General features: G+C 32.9%; 1 protein-coding gene across 1 annotated transcript in view; it reads left to right on the plus strand.

Moving 5' to 3' along the window:
* Positions 1-17,232, plus strand: part of LOC145691905 (ATP-binding cassette sub-family C member 4-like) — a 61,743-nt gene extending 44,511 nt beyond the window's left edge. Inside the window, exons 8-10 of the mRNA XM_081767211.1 lie at positions 578-707; positions 1,382-1,492; positions 16,988-17,232. Coding sequence (XP_081623337.1) covers positions 578-707; positions 1,382-1,492; positions 16,988-17,053 — 307 coding nt within the window. The 3' untranslated portion in view covers positions 17,054-17,232. The remainder of the gene's footprint in view (positions 1-577; positions 708-1,381; positions 1,493-16,987) is intronic.
* Positions 17,233-20,072: the final 2,840 nt, after the last annotated feature.

The following is a 20,072-nucleotide window of genomic DNA, read 5'->3' on the forward strand; positions in this document are numbered from 1 at the left end:
CAAGGATATCTAATAAGGGCTCATCAATATACTCATAAGATATACATAACAATTCGTTAAACTGGAAATTCTACGTAATGATTAATGACAACAGGTAGACAGAAACTGAAATGTTTCATAAAGAGACGTAAATCGTATTTAATTGTGTTTTAAATTTAACGATCATTGGTGAAATTAATGTTTCCTATAACTTTAATGATGACTTCTTCACTTGTTTTATTTTTTTTAAAAAAAAATATTTTTTTAACGTAAGCAAGATTTGGAAAATTTTCGTTTCAAAATTGCTCTATTATTATTATTATTATTATTATTATTATTATTATTATTATTATTATTATTATTATTATTATTATTATTATTATTATTATTATTATTATTATTATTAAACTAGCTGAGCTTTTTTACAATTAAATTCAATCATCAATTAAAATATCGTCCTTTCCTTTTTCTATTAGTACATACTTTTTTTTAAAAAAAAATGAAAAGAACAAATAGGTTTATTATAGGAAGTATCTGATAAAATGTTGAAAACAACTAATCATTTTTTAAGTAGATATAATTTTTATTTTATTTTTAGGTCTGAAGAAACCATGCAAAGAATAGTGAATAAATACCTACCAAGAAAAACTGTTCTTACTGTATCACGTAGGTTGAGTTCAATCATGAGCTCTGACAGAGTTCTTGTTATTGAAGGAGGAAGAATGGCGGTGAGTGCAAACAGAGAAATATTACATGTATTAAATATAAACTTAATTAATAGTCGATTATTTTTTTTTAAGTTTGTGCATACTAAATGTTAATTTTTGCTTTGTTTATGACAAGAAAATATTTGTAATATGCCACTGGTTTCATTTTTGTTGTTTGGAAAATAATGAATCATTTTTCAGTCAGGAAGAAACTTTAAAAAACTTTGTAACAATCAAGCACATAAACAATTTTATTATTAACATCCATAAAATTTCATAAATTTTATTCATGTATTTTTATTTAGAAGTTCCAAAGTACTTATATATATTCCTTGTGTGTCAGATATTTCTTTAAAGCGGACGTATTGGTAATTTTATGTAAAGCTTATCTAATTTATAGTAGATTTCAACTACTCATGTGCCACCCAAATACATGTAATACACAAAAGACCAAAGATATAAGCCTATCCTAATTCCCACAAAACATACAAATGTTCATTACTCTTCAGCTCACTTACGAATTATTGCAAAATGCATAGAATACTCCTGCGCTGTGATTTGCATAACTCTAATATGTATAACAATTTGAAATAAAACTTATAAATCCATTAAATCCCTTATCTAAGTTATAGTATGTTTTATTTATTAATATATCAAAAGTCTAATATTTTTTACTTTGATGCATTTGTATTTAGGAATTCGGACATCCATACCTGCTTCTTCAGAACGAATATTGTCATTTTTATAAACTTGTTCATGAAGCTGGAGCAGATATCAAAGAACATCTTATTCAGTTAGCTAAAGAGGTAAATGTTTACACAGGCTAAGTTTCCTTAGTTAGTTTTCTCTCAGATTGTAGTGTTTATAGATTTTCTATGCATATATGAATCACTTTCTGTTAAAAGGGCGTATGTAACATTTTTCACAATTTTAACTTTTTTTAAAAAATGAATAATTTAAAGGTAGATGTAACAATTTGTGTTAAAAGGACGTGTGTTTCTTGAAACGTATTATAAATATAAGGCATTTTTCTCCTTTTCATAAACCAAACCGTTTCGTAAGAAATCAGTTTTTGTCATTTCCCGACAACTTTTTTTATTGCGCATACGCCCTTTTAACGAAAAACGATTCATATATCGTGAAAATGAAATTAATATCTTGATGTACTTTTTGAGAAAGAAAAATGTCATTAATTGCATTTATAATGAATATTAAATATTCTTTAACATTGCACCTTTGCTAAAATAGTCATATTAACTGTATATCAAGCTCAGATTTTCAATCTTTCTTCAAGAAGTGTTATATGCTTTTATTGACCTTATTAATAGGTTTTTCTATTCATGAGAATTATCCAAAGTTTACATGTTGGCTTTTAAATTTAAACCGAAAAAGAGATCTAATGTCTCGCCATTTTTTAGGTACAGTAACTAAAAAATGATTTTGTTAAAAATAAGTTATAAATAATTTCCTGAAGTGGTTGTTTCTTTCGTTTTTAGTTTATTTTATTAATAGTAATATAATAGTCAAAATAGCATACGCAGATATGATTCTACAAATAAATGAATTAGTTTGTTATACATACTGTTAGAATGTTTATCTATCAGCAGTCACTTTTTTTTATTAGTGACAAGGATTAGACGTTAGAACAGCCTTTGCTGAATATTGCCCGCTTTAATGAAGGCATTCGTATTTGAATTTGTATTTGTATTTGAAAAAAACTTACAGATAAGTTAGAACTACAATTATTATCTATTTCTTTTGTTATTATTCTTCATAAACGGCCAATTTTAGATAATTTACTCTTAGGATATCTCATTATGAACAGAATATGCCACCATTTTCAGGAATTGCTGTCTATTGTCTATATTGTAACTCTCCTAAATAAAATTCAAAAATTTATGGCTGCTAGATCCAACATATCATAAACAAGCAAACTGGTCATTGTCTGATTTCTGTTGAAGTAGAGTAGTTACATTTATCCCTGTTCGTTGTATATTTCCACAATTCATAAGACTATTCAGAAGAAATTGATTTACAGCTCTATTATCATATTTTTCTAGGTAATGTAAGCGATTTAGAAAATCAGTCTCTGCATCTGTCAGTATGTACTGCATTTTGTTGAATATAAGAATCATCACTTGTTACACTTCCCACAGAATTGAAATAATTCAAAAAATTCGGAAAAAAACATCTCATGTTGAAAATGCGAAAGAAAATTTTTGTTCTTGTAAGACCTAATTGTTCTCCTTGGTCTTATTTTTCATAATTTCTAGTATTTTTTCCCTGATCATTATTCAAAAGTCAGAAGTTCTCATTTAGCTTGCTAACAACTTTTAATGGCATATTGAGTAGACTCATACTATCTCTAATGTGTACCATCTGGAATGTAGAGTTGTTACATTTCCATTTCCAGGAAATCCAAGCGTAGTAACTACTCCGATTGGGGCTCTTTAAGGTTTATAATCCAAGTTTTCATTGCATATTAACACTACCAGGACATTATGGGTCAATTTGACAAATTATTAATTTTCCTATGGAATTACAATGACATTTCTGATGTGATATCATTCTAGTTTTGTAACTTTATACATTGCAGTGTAGTTAACTCCTGCTAATTTTAAAATTCATTTCTGTTTGAAAATGAAGTAGAAATTTTAAGGTATACGTAAAAAGCCGGGTATGGGTAATTTTGGCCCACAGAAAAACAAATATTTAATTTCTTTTTTGAATTTTCTAAACAGTAAATGTAGACAGTATACAACAATTAGTATTATAAACAATAACAAAAATAATTAATAATATAATAATTCTACGTAATAATAACTGGAGAAGCACATGAGATATGAGAAAAATTGTCGTGATGAGATACGAGATAAGACAGATATCTTGTAACATAAACAGATCATTTTTCGAGATGAAACATCACTTTTACAGAACCTTTTCGAGACAAGAGAGCCTGCACTCTTGTCTTGGAAGGATTCTTATAATATCCAATATATAAAATTGAAAGTGACAATTTTTGTGACTTAATAACTCTTCAACTAACCGACCGATCTCGATCAAATTTTCAACATAGTTGAGGTTTGAGTCTGGAATGGTTTTTATCATTTCAATTTGACTGTGCAACTTAGAGAAGGGGAGGACGGACGTATTTCAAAATAATTGAAAATGACTGATATTAGTGTCGAATCGATAGTTTTCGGGGTCGCTGAGATGAACAGTGACACTTCTGATGCCATTTAAATCCAAATTCAGCCCCGCAACTTGAGGGAGAGGGAGATTTATATTAAAATGATCAAAAATGACCGATATTAGTGTCGAATCCATAGTGTTCGGGGTCGCTAAGACGAACAGTGACAATTGCAACACCGTTTAAATCCAAATTCAGCCCCATTGTCGTTTATGTTTAAAATGAAACGTATTCTCCTCGTGCAAAGAACAAGCAATCTGCTAGTACTGCATATAACCATAATAGCAATTATTTTTTTATCTCTGTCATTTCTTAGTTCAGCACAGTGTAGTTCACAAATTTATTGTTAATGTTGACTATTATGTCATACATAACACTACAAAGTACTGAATACAGGTTCTTTGAACAACCTGAAGGAAATCATTTGTTTACTTTTTGTTTACAATACCAAATTTTATAAAATATTCTGAATGAATTGGAAATACACTCAGGTCAATGTCGACTACAAAAACTCATGAAATTATTGTTGTAGTATTATCTAATTATATTGGGAAAAGTGTGTCTTTGATGGTATGTCTTAAAATCGTTCCGAAGTTTTGTGCAGTGACAAGATATTAGCTGAACTTCGGAACACAGTAAGTGGTGATTCTGATAAGTGAAGGTGTATGAATAATATCTGACCCAAAAAATGGATAAATACATTTAGTTCTTCAGAAAGAACTGGTAATACCTCAGAAGATTCTGACCAGTCTTCCTCGAGTCAACCAGAAGTCGATTCTGGCCGCTCAACACTGCAGAATGTACCCATATCTAAAGCGCAGCGGGTGGAAACAAATGCAAACACATAGATGGATCTGGGTATGCGTTCGTCCCTTAACGTTACGTGTTACACCGGAGCCAACGTGCTGTACAATTCAATATACTGTATATTATCTATTGACTGCATTTCGATTGATTATAAATGACGAATTGCCAGTCTTCGAATCTGTACATAAAGTAAGGCATAAAGAGGAAAAAAAATTTACTATGTCTACATATAAACTTCTAACTTCATGGCATTGCTATACATTAGAAATGGTATGATCTACTCAATATGCTACTAAAAGTTGTTAGTCAGCTAAATGAGAAATTCTAACCTTTGAACAATGATCACCGACAAAATACTGGAAATTATGAAAAATAAGACCAAGAAGAACTAGACCTTACAATGACAAATTTGCTCTTGAGTCTTCAACATGGGATGTTTTTCCAGAATTTTTTGAATTATTTCAATCCTGTGGAAAGTGTAACAAGTGATAAGTTACTGTATCCTACAAAATGCAGCAGATACTAACAAATAAAGAAACTAATTTTCTAAATGGCTTACATCACCTAGGAAAATATGATAACAAAGCTGTAAATCAACCTCTTTCTGAATAGTCTTATGACTTGCGGAAACATATAAGAAACGGGGATAAATGTAACTAGTCTACTTCAGCAGAAACCAGACAATGACTAGTTTGCTTGTTTATAATATAATCTAGCAGGCATAAATTCTTGAATTTTATTTAGGAGAGTTACAGATGAGCACATCAACAGTATAAAATTAATCGTGGATTTAGTAGATGAAATTATGAATGAAAGATATGGTCATAAACATATAATGACTGTAAATGAACTGAAGAAAGGCATGGATCAAAATTACTCACTTCTGGAATTCTATTTAGGCACAGATTGCCGTCCTCTCAGTGTTAAGCAATGGGTTTAAGAAGGCACACTGAAGTAACAGGTTTCAAATTAATAACCAATGTCAAATTATGTTTCAAGTCAGAGACAATTTTTAGTTTCACATTTAACGAACAGAAAGATATAAAACAAGTCACTACAAGGATAAAGTGAAAAATGATGAAGCATTATAATTTCAAATTTGTAAATGAATGTTTTGGAAGTAGTTATTTAAATTTAAAAAGTAATAATTAATATATGGCAAGTATCAACGGAAGCGCAAATAATTTTCGTAGCTTTGATAAAACTGAGATTTTGAAATAGTTTAACAGATCGGTAAAGATTGGTAAAGGTTAAAATAAAATCTTGCCATGTCACCTTTTCAAACAAAGGAATACACAATATGTCGATATGTTTCTTGTTACAAATCTATGACTATCCTTAGGAGAAGAAAGGTTTCATGCTTTCGGGGTGATGAGTGTCAGTACACGGTCTCCCTTCGGCGTTAAAACTGGCTTTCTAGACCGGAGTTTGATACTTCTTTCTTTTAAGTAGCTTCACAATTGTCCTCAGAGTGCTGGGTGGACACTGCAGCGTCAGAACCATCTGCTGAGTACGAACTAGGCATCCATCTTTTCTCTGACCAAACATATTACTGCTTGATTTCGCTGATCTCACAAGAGACAGTACAACAGTACTCTATGGCATTGGCGGATAGCAGAAATATAGTTTTGTTAATTGTTTATCCATCTTTTGAACCATCTTCTCTATATATTCCTGAAAATCTATCTTCTCTTTAAATTTCTCTTGCATTTTTGGGGCGCGGTGGCTCAGTGGTAGAGCGTTCACCTCTGGTGCTTGGGGTCCCGGGTTCGATCCCAGCCCCGCCAAGTAAACTTTGTGGTGGACAGACACCGTGTGCGCGGGTTTTAACGGGGTTCTCCAGTTTCCTCCCACTTTCTTCATTCCACCATTTCATTCATTACTCATCATCACCGTCTCCTTTAGACTAACCGGCATAATCGTGGGACGTAAAGTCAAAGATTTCATTTTCTTTTCTCTTGCATTTCGTTAGTGCTGGACAAGTTTGTGTATGACCAGTGGTGTACGCAAGGGGTTTCGTGTTTCAATTCTTCTTGAGGAAATTATTATGAAAAAAATAAGTATTTGCTATATTAATATATATGAAATTGAGTGCTTATACTCCCCTTAATACAATTCTGCGTATGATACTACTTTATTATCAACAAATAATAGTAGTAAAAGTAGTAACAGTACTATTAAAATTTCTGGTATTAGAAATGGAACACACACATCGTATTTCGAAATATCGACACTACGATTTCATAAAGCAAACGTAATTTCAATTTTAACTGACACAATTTCTTAACGTTAGAAATAATATCACTCCTAAAACTTATACTAGTAAAAACATACCTCAAATATTTCTGTTTACTTGAATTATGAAATTCTGTGATTTTTGTAGGTAAAATGGCTCTTCATAAAGTTAACAAAACAAAATTACTACTAAAAGACAAATGTGTAAAATAAAAAAATAAAAATCAATAAATCAAGAACATCTCTGTTACTAAGCGACAATAATATGATATACGCAACAATTTAGAAGCATTCAGATTGTTCCTGTAGCACACAAATTCAATTTATGTACAAGACTAAGTTGCACAATATAGAAAATTGTGATAAACCATGTATGCGGGCAATTTCTTCAGATAACATTAAGAACCTTTTGTATTGTTCAACTTCATAGCATTACTTTTTGTAGATAACAAAAAAAAATGTTTAATTTTACACTATAATAGAATACAACTCAGGGAAAAGTAAAGATGATAAATGAGAACTCGACTCCAACAAACTAAAAACAAAATGATCCGTGACGTTCTTCAAGTATCTGAACAAGAAAGAAAGGAATAAAGGTTCAATATTTTTTTTCTATTTCATTTATCTCTAGTTCTATTTCTTAGGTTGCAATGTGAACAAGTTGTTTCTTATCCTTTCTTTCCACCATTTTCCTTCTGACCTTACTTTTATCCACTATCTTTTTTTCTATAACTTTTGAATCTTTATCTTTCTATTTTAACTTTACTGTTGTCTTGTTTCTTCACTTTAAATTTCTTGATCTGAAACTTCTTTTAGGTTCTTTCATTGTTGCAGTCTCTTCATATGTTCAAACCTTGCATTCTTTTGTTCATTTTCTTTAACAAGCTATCCTCTTCCATTGTTTTTCTTATAGTTTATTTTCTCATTTTCCTCTGTCTTATCTTCCTGATATGAAGCTTAGGAATTTTATCTCTGCTAAATATTATCTTGTCCTTTTTCTTTCTTATAAGACTGGCTACATACCTATCTGACATTTAGCTGTTCAATTGAAAACCGGAGTTGGACTGGCTTTACACGGATGGAAGATGTTTGCGAGCAATGTTGTTAGTTCTAGCAAATCATTTTCCGCCCCCTTTCTCCAGAAAGAACAAAACATAAAGGCACGATTTTAAGTATATTACCCCCTCATGATCAACGAAGGGGAGGAAAAGGTCACTTGCACTCAGAAAGGACTAAACACTACAAATACAATATCGTTGTGTCTGTTTCTCTTCTTTAAATAATAATCTATTATGTTAGTGAAAGATAAAGCAAACACTTGCAAAGGAAAGATGGTAATCCTTTTTATAGAATTCAATATCGAGCTTCAATCTCAACATATCAGTTTGTAATTCCAGTGCAACTAGCGCCTTTATCTTTATTTCTTGATTTTCCTTCTACATCTGTTTAGAAATTAAAAAAAAAAAACTTATTTCCAACTCAATGATAAGGAACTTGTTTGTGACAAAGACAAGACTAGTTTTCATATCAAAACTGTGATAGCTAACTAAATAGAATAGGTGTTTGCTACTGTTCGAGAATAAATTTCTTGTATTTGACAACAATCAAGCAATTTATGCTGAGATTTGTTTGACCATTCGCTTTAGCACTGTCCATGTAACTTTAGACTAATGCGACCTAAACATGATTTATGAATATAGTATTCAAATAGAAGGTCAGCTTAGTAAATTTAACTACTATCATCGTGAAGTCTGTTTCCATCAAAAATATTTATTTTAAATAATATAGTTATGACAGATTTTGCCGTCCCGTACAAATACATATGTTGCACATATAGCAGAGCCGGCCCTGTATGGCCCCTATTGGTTCTCGGATCAATTGACATGCCCGGTCTTTCCACGGGAAGAATAAGGTTAATGCAATTATATATATATATATATATATATATATATATATATATATATATATATATATATATATATATATATATATATATATATATATACACGAGAAGCATTCAATAAGTAAAGAGACAAATTGCTATAGCTCAATAAAGATTTATTTCAATCTTTCAAAACTAAGGCTATTTTTCAATATAATCACCCTTTACAGTTATGCATTTGTCTCATCTTTCTTGCAGCTTCCTAATTCCCTTGGCGAAGAAATCTTTCGATTTACCCCGTAGCCACCTTTGCACCGCTGCCTTAACTTCCTCATTGTTAGCAAATCTTTTTCCACGTAGGGCGTCTTTGAGTGGTCCAAACAGGTAAAAGTCAGATGGGGCGAGGTCTGGGCTGTAGGCAGGATGAGGTGAGACCTCCCAACCCAATTCTTGAAGCTTATTTCGGGTCAGCTGGGCTGTATGAGGGCGGGCATTATCGTGCTGAAGAATGACTCCTTTTGACAAGAATCCACGGCGTTTGTTCCTGATAGCTGGTTTAACTTTGTGTTCTAGCATCTCTGAATAGTATAGGCTATTGATAGTTCGCTGATCTTCAAGGAAATCGCAATAGATTGGACCCTGTGAGTCCCAAAAGATGGTCAGCAGCACTTTACCAGCGGAAGGTTCAACCTTGAATTTTTTGCGAACTGGAGAGCTAGTGTGTTTCCATTCCATACTCTGCCTTTTGGTCTCAGGGTCGTGGTGATGGATCCAGGCCTCGTCGCAAGTCACTATTCTTTCAAAAAAAAAAAAAAAAAAAAAAAAAAAAAAAAACGTCTCCTTCAATCAAACTTCGTTGCGTTAAGGCTTGACAAATGGAAAGCCTTGATTCTTTATGAGCGTCAGTAAGCTGTCTGGGAACCCATCTGGCACACGTTTTTCTGTACTTTAAAATGTTCTTAATGACATTGTGAACAGTTCCAACACTTACTTGAACTTCCTCAGCTATCATTTCAACAGTAATTCTTCTGTTATCACGAATAAGTCCGTCAATCCTCGATTCTAACAAAGAACCAGAAACTTCCACTGGACGTCCACATCGGGGTTCATCATCTACACTTGTTCGGCCACTTTTAAACCGATCAACCCACTTGTAGACATTCACACGGTTCCTACAACTGTTACCGTCCTGTCTCAACATTCGAGAAAAAAATTCACTTGGTTTTACACCTTCTGCGACTAAAAACCTAATGACTGAGCGCTGTTCTTGTAAGGTGCAATCTTCTAGAGGACTTGCCATGATGAATTGATATTTTTGAAGTTATGTTGACATAAAATTACGAAACAGCAGATCAGAGCATATCCCAAGGTTGCCAGCTAACACCCCTGAAACAAAAAAATTGATTAGTGTTAAAAATATAGACTTTGTCTCTTTACTTATTGAATATATATATATCCTCGTATATATATATATCGGGTGTTGCAAAATAAGTGTTACAACTCTTGGGAGGTGACTCCTGCGACTGAGACAAGAAAAAAAGTTCTCTTGAACTTTCGGCTATCGGACATAGTTTCAGATCTACAAGGTGCCAAAAGCGTGGGAAAATGACTTTCGGACTCCAATAGTTCCGAAACTATCCAACGTAGAGACGGCGGGTAAAAAATTCACTGAAGAAGTCATACCTGCTGTATTAAATTTTGCATGTTTCACAATCCTACCATGCACGCGCAAGGGATTCCCCAAAGGAATGTAGGGAGTCCCTGATAATCTGCCAAATAAAAATTGGTCTAAATGGATATGAATTGATAGGGTTTCTACCAGGTAACAATAATTCGTTTGTATTAAGTTGATATCTGGAACAAATACAAAATGGCGGACACCTTCATGCCCGTTGTGTGTGGTTGCATAATCGCCAGGTACGGGTGCTGGCCAACAGTGACGTTCTGAGTATTAAGTGTAACGAATTTGTACTCAAATGCTCTAGAAAGACATCTGGAATGTCGGTAGAGAATAACAGATGAAGCAGGGTGATTTACATGCGTGGAAACACTTGAGAAAAATGCCCAGAAATGGACTCATACTCAGTAAACTTGAGTTCAAAGCGTCGGAAATGTAAGGATTAACGCCAAGAACATGAAAGCCATTGCAAATTTACCAATAATGTTCTCTCTATCCAATGCAATATGATGTGCACGGTTGCATACCAATAAGGATGCAACAACTGAGGACAATTTGAAATTGTGCAAGGGGAGTCACAAAGAAACTGGATAAACTAAATGAATGTCACTAGTGGGATCGCATGATCAATATTAAAATATGGCCAATGTGTGTGTTGATATCAACATGTAGCTAATGAACAAATGTCAATATGTCCCACTTCTGCTGGGACACCGTCCCAAGTGCAAAAACTAGGAAAATAACGTTGTACATTATGCTATTACATCTGGTGCACTTTTTGGTAGAACGCAACTAGAACACGATTGTATCAATGTCCCTCTTTGTTTGGGACATTGTCCCACAGTCGACACACCTGAAAAGAAATATCTTAATTAATTTTTCAAATTCTGATAGAGCGTGAAAATAAAAAAAAAAAACTTGTATCATGTCCCACGTTTTCTGGGACATATGACGTACTCGAAATATAGGAAAATACCTCCAGAAATTCATATCTTACACACAGTGCACATGCCAAGACACAAACGAAAATGAACCAATTTGGCACATGTAACACTGCCGCTAGAACACCATACATATGGAAAATAAAACGACATGAGAAATAGGAAGAAACGTCTTAATGCTCTGATTGTTTACAACTGTGCAGTAGCAGTAACAAAATGAAACACACAAGCATGTCGGGAGGCTGTGCAAGAGCGCTTGCCAAATAAAGAGGGTACTCCTCAAAGAAATGAATACAGAGAAACTCAGGCTCCCTCGAAGCCTAAGGGCTAGAGCGCTTTCTTTTGCTCGCGTGGTCGCAGTTTCCAATCCTACTGGGAGCCCAAGGCCTCAGATTCAAGACCCGAATAGTTATTTTCCTTCTTTTCGCACGTAGGACGGTGTCCCAGCAGTGGTGTGACATGTTGATATTTGTCCATCAGCTACATGTTGATATCAACACATACATTGGCATTGGCCACATTTCAATATTGATCATGCGATCCCACTAGTGACATTTATTTAGTTTTTCCAGTTTGTTTGTGAGTCCTCTTGCACAATTTCAACTTGGCCTCAGTTGTTGCATCCTTATTGGTATGCAACCTTGCACGTCATATTGCATCGGATAGAGAATATTATTGGTAAATTTGCAATGGCTTTCATGTTCTCGACGTTAATCCTTACATTTCCGACGCTTTGAACTCAAGTTTACTGAGTATAAGTCCATTTCTGGGCATTTTTCTCAAGTGTTTCCACACATGTGAATCACCCTGCTTCATCTGTTATTCTCTACCGACACTCCAGATGTCTTTCTAGAGCATTTGAGTACAAATTCGTTACACTTAGTACTCAGAACGTCACTGTTGGCCAGCACCCATACCTGGCGATTATGCAACCACACACAACAGGCATGAAGGTGTCCGCCATTTTGTATTTGTTCCAGATATCAACTTAATACAAACGAATTATTGTTACCTGGTAGAAACCCTATCAATTCATATCCATTTAGACCAATTTTTATTTGGCAGATTATCAGGGACTCCCTACATTCCTTTGGGGAATCCCTTGCGCGTGCATGGTAGGATTGTGAAACATGCAAAATTTAATACAGCAGGTATGACTTCTTCAGTGAATTTTTTACCCGCCGTCTCTACGTTGGATAGTTTCGGAACTATTGGAGTCCGAAAGTCATTTTCCCACGCTTTCGGCACCTTGTAGATCTGAAACTATGTCCGATAGCCGAAAGTTCAAGAGAACTTTTTTTCTTGTCTCAGTCGCAGGAGTCACCTCCCAAGAGTTGTAACACTTATTTTGCAACACCCGATATATATATTAATCTGAAAGAATGCAACCTGAGCGACAGGAAAAAGGGTTGGGTTGCATATCTGATAAGCAATATGGTTGACTGTATATATACATACTTTCAATTTCGACCCTTCCCTAATTTTCTTTGGATGGAAAATCTTAAAAATGGTTTTGTACGCAATTACATGTGTTGAAGGTATATCCATGTCCAAAATTTAGTGGCTCTAGGTGACTCTTTTCTATGCAAAAAACTCACGACAGATGGAAACGTTATTTTATGTATTCGTATAAATATAGATGGCTTGTAATAATTGCATAAATTTATATTTCATTTAAATTCGTCTTCAAGTTGTTGCACTGAAATTCATCCTGAAGTTCATTTGAAAACTTGCCTGTCTTTTGATAGACACAAGTAATGATAAAAGAAACAAATTTGAAAAAAAAATCTAGTTCCCAGTAAGTTTGGAAAATCACTGGCTAGGTTCTTGGTGCCTTGACATAGAGTAATGATAAGGTTTATTTTATTTTATTTTTTTTTTTATTTTTTGGTCATGTGAGACTAAGGTTATGAAAGACGGAACCAACTATTAAAGTGGGCTCCCAATTACGGCCTGGGCTTGACTCTTGTGCAATTGACGAGAGCACAAACCATTATGCAAAATCAATTCTTACAATATAGATGGTTTTCTTCGGGCAAGCAAAGCCCAGAAACATGTGAAGGCATACTAACTGTTCATGTCTCTGCATAATAATTTCTTACATTGATCTTTTTACATTGTCCTGGGACTGCAGAGACTCGTATTATCTCTTGCTAAAACGTTCCTGCCTGGTGCATTTCTAATTTCTTTATTTCTCTCTCTCCATCCTTTGTTCTTTTATTTGTTCTGCTATTATACTTTACAAATAATTAAAACTCTTTACTAATTCAAGTTCTACTCCGAGTTTCATTTTACTGTCTTCTTATTTTCTTCTAACAAAAAAAAAAAATACTTTTCTCACTCTTATTTTTCATTCCTCTCTTTTAATCACTTCATTCAATATCTCTTTACCTATTGCTTTTGAGTGAAGTAGATCACTCAGCGATAGATTGCTCACATCTGATGTAAGGGACTTTTGGTTCAATCCCAACCTACGAGTTTGTGGTAGACAACATTGTGTTCCTGGATTTTCTCGGGGTTTTCCTGTTTTCTCCTACATTCTCATTCGCTTGCGTTTACCATCCATCTACTTTAACCTACAGAGCATAACTGTTGTGCGTTAAATTAAATATTTCATTTTATTTCTATCCCTTCTGATTTCAATACTTCCCATACTGCCTCTCTCAGAACATTACTACAAGATTTTTCTGTATCAAAAAGAATCGCTATTAATTTCTTGTTGTGTTACCAAATCTTTCAATTGAATTCTGTTCAGCAAAATAGGACATCAAAAGTAAACAAGAAGTATGGAAGTGGCAAACATGAGAGTCCTGACAGTTATAATTGCGATAGTATTATAAATACAGTCCATTCAGAGAAATGTGTGCTTTTGTAATTAACACCTCTCTTAAAAATACAATATTCCTTGTAGCCAATTTCGGCATATAGAACGGAGGGATTACTAAAAGATACATTCGGAGGCACACAAATTTCTGTGGCTTCTTTCAGAATTTTTCAAAGAAATTCCAATCTTTTCAAAGAAATCCCAATCTTTTCAAAGGAATAACTATAATTATAGATAAAATTGTGTTAAAATTAATAGGGATTTGGTTTGGAGCGGCAAATAAAGGAATATTTATCTATTTATTTGTGTAGTTTTTAAAAAAGAATAAAATTTCAGTTAAATTATGATTATTAGTAGTTGCTACTCTTTTCGCGCTGTAATCTGATTATGTTCATTCTCATATTTGTAATTACTTTTTTGTTACAACTTCAGAAGAGTTGTGAATGGGCTCAGAGTATAAGGATTTTGTTACTTTTGCGATTAAACTAAGTAAGAATACATAACTTACGCCTCTGATGTTATATTCCAGCATAGTTTATTTACAGACATGTTTTCCCATATACTTTTCTCAACGTTTAAGTCATTTAGGCTAAAGGAGGTGGATGATTAATGAAAATAAATTCTAGTTAAATAAACTTTTAATTGATCCTTAACGGGAATCGAACTCTAGACTACAAGAACCAAAAATGCACGCGCTAGCCACTAGACCAGCAGAAAGCATGTAAGTTTTACTAACAATGTCATACAAATTCTCCGTATGACGACGTTTTGTGGTTTCCATTTCTGTTCCGGTCATACCGGAACACAAGTGTGACTGCTTCCAGGTCACGAAATTCTTAACCAGTTTCATCACTGCTTCCCAATACGAGTATAATAATAGGCCCTGTTCCACTCCAACGGTTAAGAACTGACTGTGATCAGACACTTTTTTTTTTTTCTAAAAACGGAGTTCGATTCTCGGCGGGAGCTCGCGTGTTTTGGATCCCACGTTAAGCTGTAAGTCCATGTCTCATATAGCCTCGCTGCTGAATGGAACGCTAAAACCAAATCAACTACTTCAACTAATAATAGACATTCTAGAAAGGGCTCTGCAAACCATTTTCTTCATAATAAACTTTTTTCGTACCAAACAGAACAAACACATATGTATAATAACAAGCATTCTGTAAAACCTCCCGAAGTATTCAAACACCTAAAAAAAAAAATAAAAAATAAAAAATAAAAAAAAATTAAAAAATAAATAGAAACTTCCACCAAAAATAAGTTCTAGCAGGCAAAGTAGGCTATTTTTAGCATTATTCAATTTGATCAGTTGCTACATTTGCTAATGAAATGTTGACATTACATGTTCTCCCTAAAATATATACAAAGAAAAAATATCTTTTGACCAAAATTCCGGTGTTAGATACGTTAATTTATATATAAACCGGAAAACAGGAGTTAGTTCAGAGAGCTGCTCCCTGTATTTATCGATAGTTTAGTCAGTCCCTAACGACAATATTATAACCATGGGACGTCAAACTTGTGTTGCATTCTTCAAGGTTTAAAGCTCTTAACATATTTCAGATTCTATCGAGAATCAAATTCGTAGTGTATATTTCAAGGTGAAGTTTCCCTATCTATTCAAGAAACATGTATTTAAGCATATAAAGGCAAATATTTTTGCTAACTTCAAATACCCTGCATTTCATTGCAGTTTATTTTATTATAAACCATTGCTTAATTCTATTATAGAATTGTTCATAATGTTTGTCATATTATCCTCGACATTTTCAAATATAAATGTATTACTTTTTCATTTCTTTATATAACGAAATGTAATACCAGTGACATTTTTATAGTATGATCTCTGTTTCGTTAAGAGCTAAAGGTGAGTATTTTACACCTAAACGAAAAGTAAAATTAATTATATTTAGTTCCAGAATAAAAGGTGATAGAAGCTAATGTGCTGACTACACACAAAACAACTGAAATCCATCACCTTGACCATACCTAATTATAGACCACAATTGAAGAGAATTCAATTTATTTTTGAGCTGAAAACTTATGCATAGTTTTTATTAATAGTAAAATCTAGAACAGTTTTACGCTTGTAAAATTCTACTTCATCTTGTTTTATTGACGATAAATATATAAATAAATACTTGCAGAATATCGAATCACACCTTAAACTGTAACCATATTTTTCTTTTTTACTGGAGTCCTACCTGATCAATGAAAAAATAAAAATAAAAAAGTAGTAGGACGAAGATTCGAACATGGGTTGCGGGAATGGGAATTCTACACAGATACAAAGAGCTACGGAACAAGATACACAAGTCAACCACTCTATAAATATATGGCAATAACCGTAAACTTCAAGCTGTAAAAGAACGTTTTTTCCTTTTTATTAACTTTTACGATATTTCTGTAATGTCTTGTGTTAACTTTAAAGAGAGAGATCATGCAGTTATCGATTTGGTTAGGGACTGATCTTTTAAAACCTTTAAAACATTTAATTAAATCGCGAGGTGGTAGCAAGGAGTATGTACCAATTTCATTCTCATAGTAAGGAGCAAAATATACATCCCGCAGAAAACATGCATAAACTTATGTGCAGATAATGCACTGCTTAAAGAACAGTCTACATGCTATTACTATACAAGAAAAGTCTATGTTCAAAATACTTAATGAAGTAGAATTATTACCTTTTATTAAAATGTGATTACTACTATTGTTTTATTTTTCTCCATTTTTACTTGCAGTCATATATGGGCTCCAGTAAATCTTCCATTGTAGAAGACATGGCAACCAAAGTTTTTGTTCATTGAGGAGATGTACATAATGTAATAATTTGTTAGTAGTAGTTTATCTGTTCAATTGTTATCGTTTTATTTGTACAATAACATTGGTCTCATAAAATATTTTGTTTATTTCAATAAAAATGTATTTGTTTGTTTAAGGTTTAATGTCGTTTTCAATACGAGGTTAAATGAAAGCGGAAATTCTGTGTTTTTCTCAATTTCCGTTCTTAATAAACAGCACACATTCTAGAAATTAGTTTTATTATTATTATTATTATTATTATTATTATTATTATTATTATTATTATTATTATTATTATTATTGTATTATTCGACATGAAATCTGAACCATATGCACTCGTACCAATTGTCTAACCTGGGATCTTCCATACGGAAAGCGAATACAGTAACATTCAGACCTAAGCTTCCATTAGTTCACAGAAATCTTTCTATACTCTTTCCAGCCTTAGAAAAAAGTAGATGTAAACAAACCACCTGACTACCAGTGGGTCGATGACCAGTGATTGGTTGTTGGACTCAGTTCACTAGTATCCTACCGAAATATAATCCCTACTAAAATAATAATTTCAAATAAAGATATCTGAATTTATCCTGCATTTTGTGATAATAAACGCAATATATATAATATTTAACAATAGATGTAGCTTTATTTCAACCTCACGCGTATTTGGACATATAGTATTTACTGCGCATGCGTATGCGTTCGCGCGCCTACCCCACTCATTTAAAATTATAGCAGAATGCAGAGTTTCGTGGCGACGATATGTGACAATAATCCATTTTCGTCTCGTCTTATAAAACACAAAAGAGGACACAGGAACAGTGGTAAGCTCGTTTATATAAGGATTTAAGAAAATACATATTTCCAACATTGTGGAAATTATGCGACGACAGTAAGCTAGCAGACGATCTTGCTGCTCACGTCTCTGGCTGCCGAAGCACGTGTGAGCCGCGGAGTAATACATTTCGCTTTGTTTATGTCTACTTTGTTCTAAGGCTGGAAAGAGTTTAAGTCTATATCTACTTGTAAAAAACATTAGTGTGTTCTTTTTTTCCATTTCACGAAATTATTCGTATTGCTTTTTAAGGAAATCTAGCATTAAAATAAGACGAAAAGAGTTATACTAATTTGTGAAAACATTTTGTAGTTCTAATAACATTAATGTAACAAAAAAGAAGAACGTGATTTATGATAATGTTGCTAACACATAAAATCTTGGGTTTGATTCTTTGGGGTTGTGGTGCCTCAATAGTACATCATTCACCTCTAATGTGAGGGGGAATCTCTTATCGATCCCAGACCGTGTGAGTCTGTGAATTTTCTCAGACTTTTGTCGTTTCCTTCCACATTCTCATTCCGCTAATTATTTCAAAACCACTCACTTTCAATAATCATTGATCTTCTTTAACTTAAGGGACATAATCACGAGACATTAAATTAAAAAAAATATTTCATGTTTTACCGGGTTTCATTACTTTGGATATACTTATCTCTGATAATATGAGCTGTAGTTCGATTCCCACTTTCAGCATGCCCCGCCTCATATAGATTCAGTGCAAAAGGAATGTTAAAGCAATCAAAAATAAATAAATAAATAAATAAAATACGTATTTTATTCAGTTTACTTTATTTTCAATAGTTAGCGTAACTGTTTATGATAAGCAAAGATATGTATGATAATTTTTCAGTTCTGCCAAATATGGTATTGTTTCGTTATTTTAAAATTAGAGTGATGTATGCTATGTTTTGTGAATTTAAATTTGTCAATTTTAGAATCATAAATTAACACCAAGATAATTAAAATAGTGAAGAAGAATAACTGTCATTAACTTAAATAGCTCGTATCTTTCGGTAGTAATAAAAGAAAAAAGTGAAATGCATCTTTTCTTTACACAAACATACAAGAAATGCTAGTAAACATGTACATATTGATTATGAATAAATAACCTGCACGGAGGGAGACCTCCTGACATATGAACTCTTCGTCTAATTGTTATCTTTTCTATAACAAAATTAAAGGTTTTAACTTACGAAATAAATTGAGAAAGTAAAACAGCCTTTTCCATCATCTTTCTTGAATAGGGAAATGACTATGAGTCCTTCTGATAAACAATACCAATCTGAACGAGCCTCAATCAGTTTTTCCTCCCTTGTTTATCTTGTTACCTGTTTATATATTTTGTTTCATCTTTCACCTATTGTATTTATTCTTGAATTTGTTTTTGTTTTTGTTTTTGACTTTCAATAATCTTTCTAGTCTGCTTCCTGGAAAGTGAAAATTGTCTGCTCAAAACAAGGATAATGAGCTCAAAACAAGCTGTAATGAGCTTATCTCTCCAAACTTACTTTTACAATAGTATACTATTTCTTTTAATACACATCGAATAGTTGAAAATCATATTACAGTATAATGATGGACAAGAGTCAAATCAACATTATTGATGATTCTTTCTCAATCTGATTCAGTTAATTTATTGTCAACATAGGACATTCTTCTATCTATTTTCGTTGTGAGTAAATAGCGAATATTGTATAAATAAGATGATTTTCAGTTGCTTTGTTTTCATTAACTTATACAATACTATGTATTTTGTGAGAGAGGTGTGCAGTGGAACATCCTTGAGGGCTAACAGAGCTCAAATCCTTCAAGTTAATTTTGAAAAAAAATAATGGAAATACAATAATAACTAAAATTAAGGTACTCCTATTGTTTCTAAATTTTTTCTAGTACCCCCACTATACATTTGAAAGATGTGTGAGAGAGTATAGTTTAAATACAGCTGCATGCCACTATGTAAAACTCCGTGACGTAGTATCAATTACGTAGTACATTTTTCCAAACAATAATTCTGGTTTTCCCATAGTGACATGTTTCAAAAATTGTCACGGAATAGAAGTACAGACTCGTTGTAAGATGTAATACCAAATCACTTCGTATTCTTTAAAACCTAAAGTAAAAGCTATTTTAAAAGACTAACATATTTATCTTTCTTAAAGGTACTGCCTTCTCTCTGTGCTATATTG

The sequence above is a fragment of the Thermobia domestica genome, chromosome 8 (assembly GCF_964235325.1).
Source record: "Thermobia domestica chromosome 8, izTheDome1.hap1.1, whole genome shotgun sequence".
Taxonomy (NCBI): Eukaryota; Metazoa; Arthropoda; class Insecta; order Zygentoma; family Lepismatidae; genus Thermobia; species Thermobia domestica.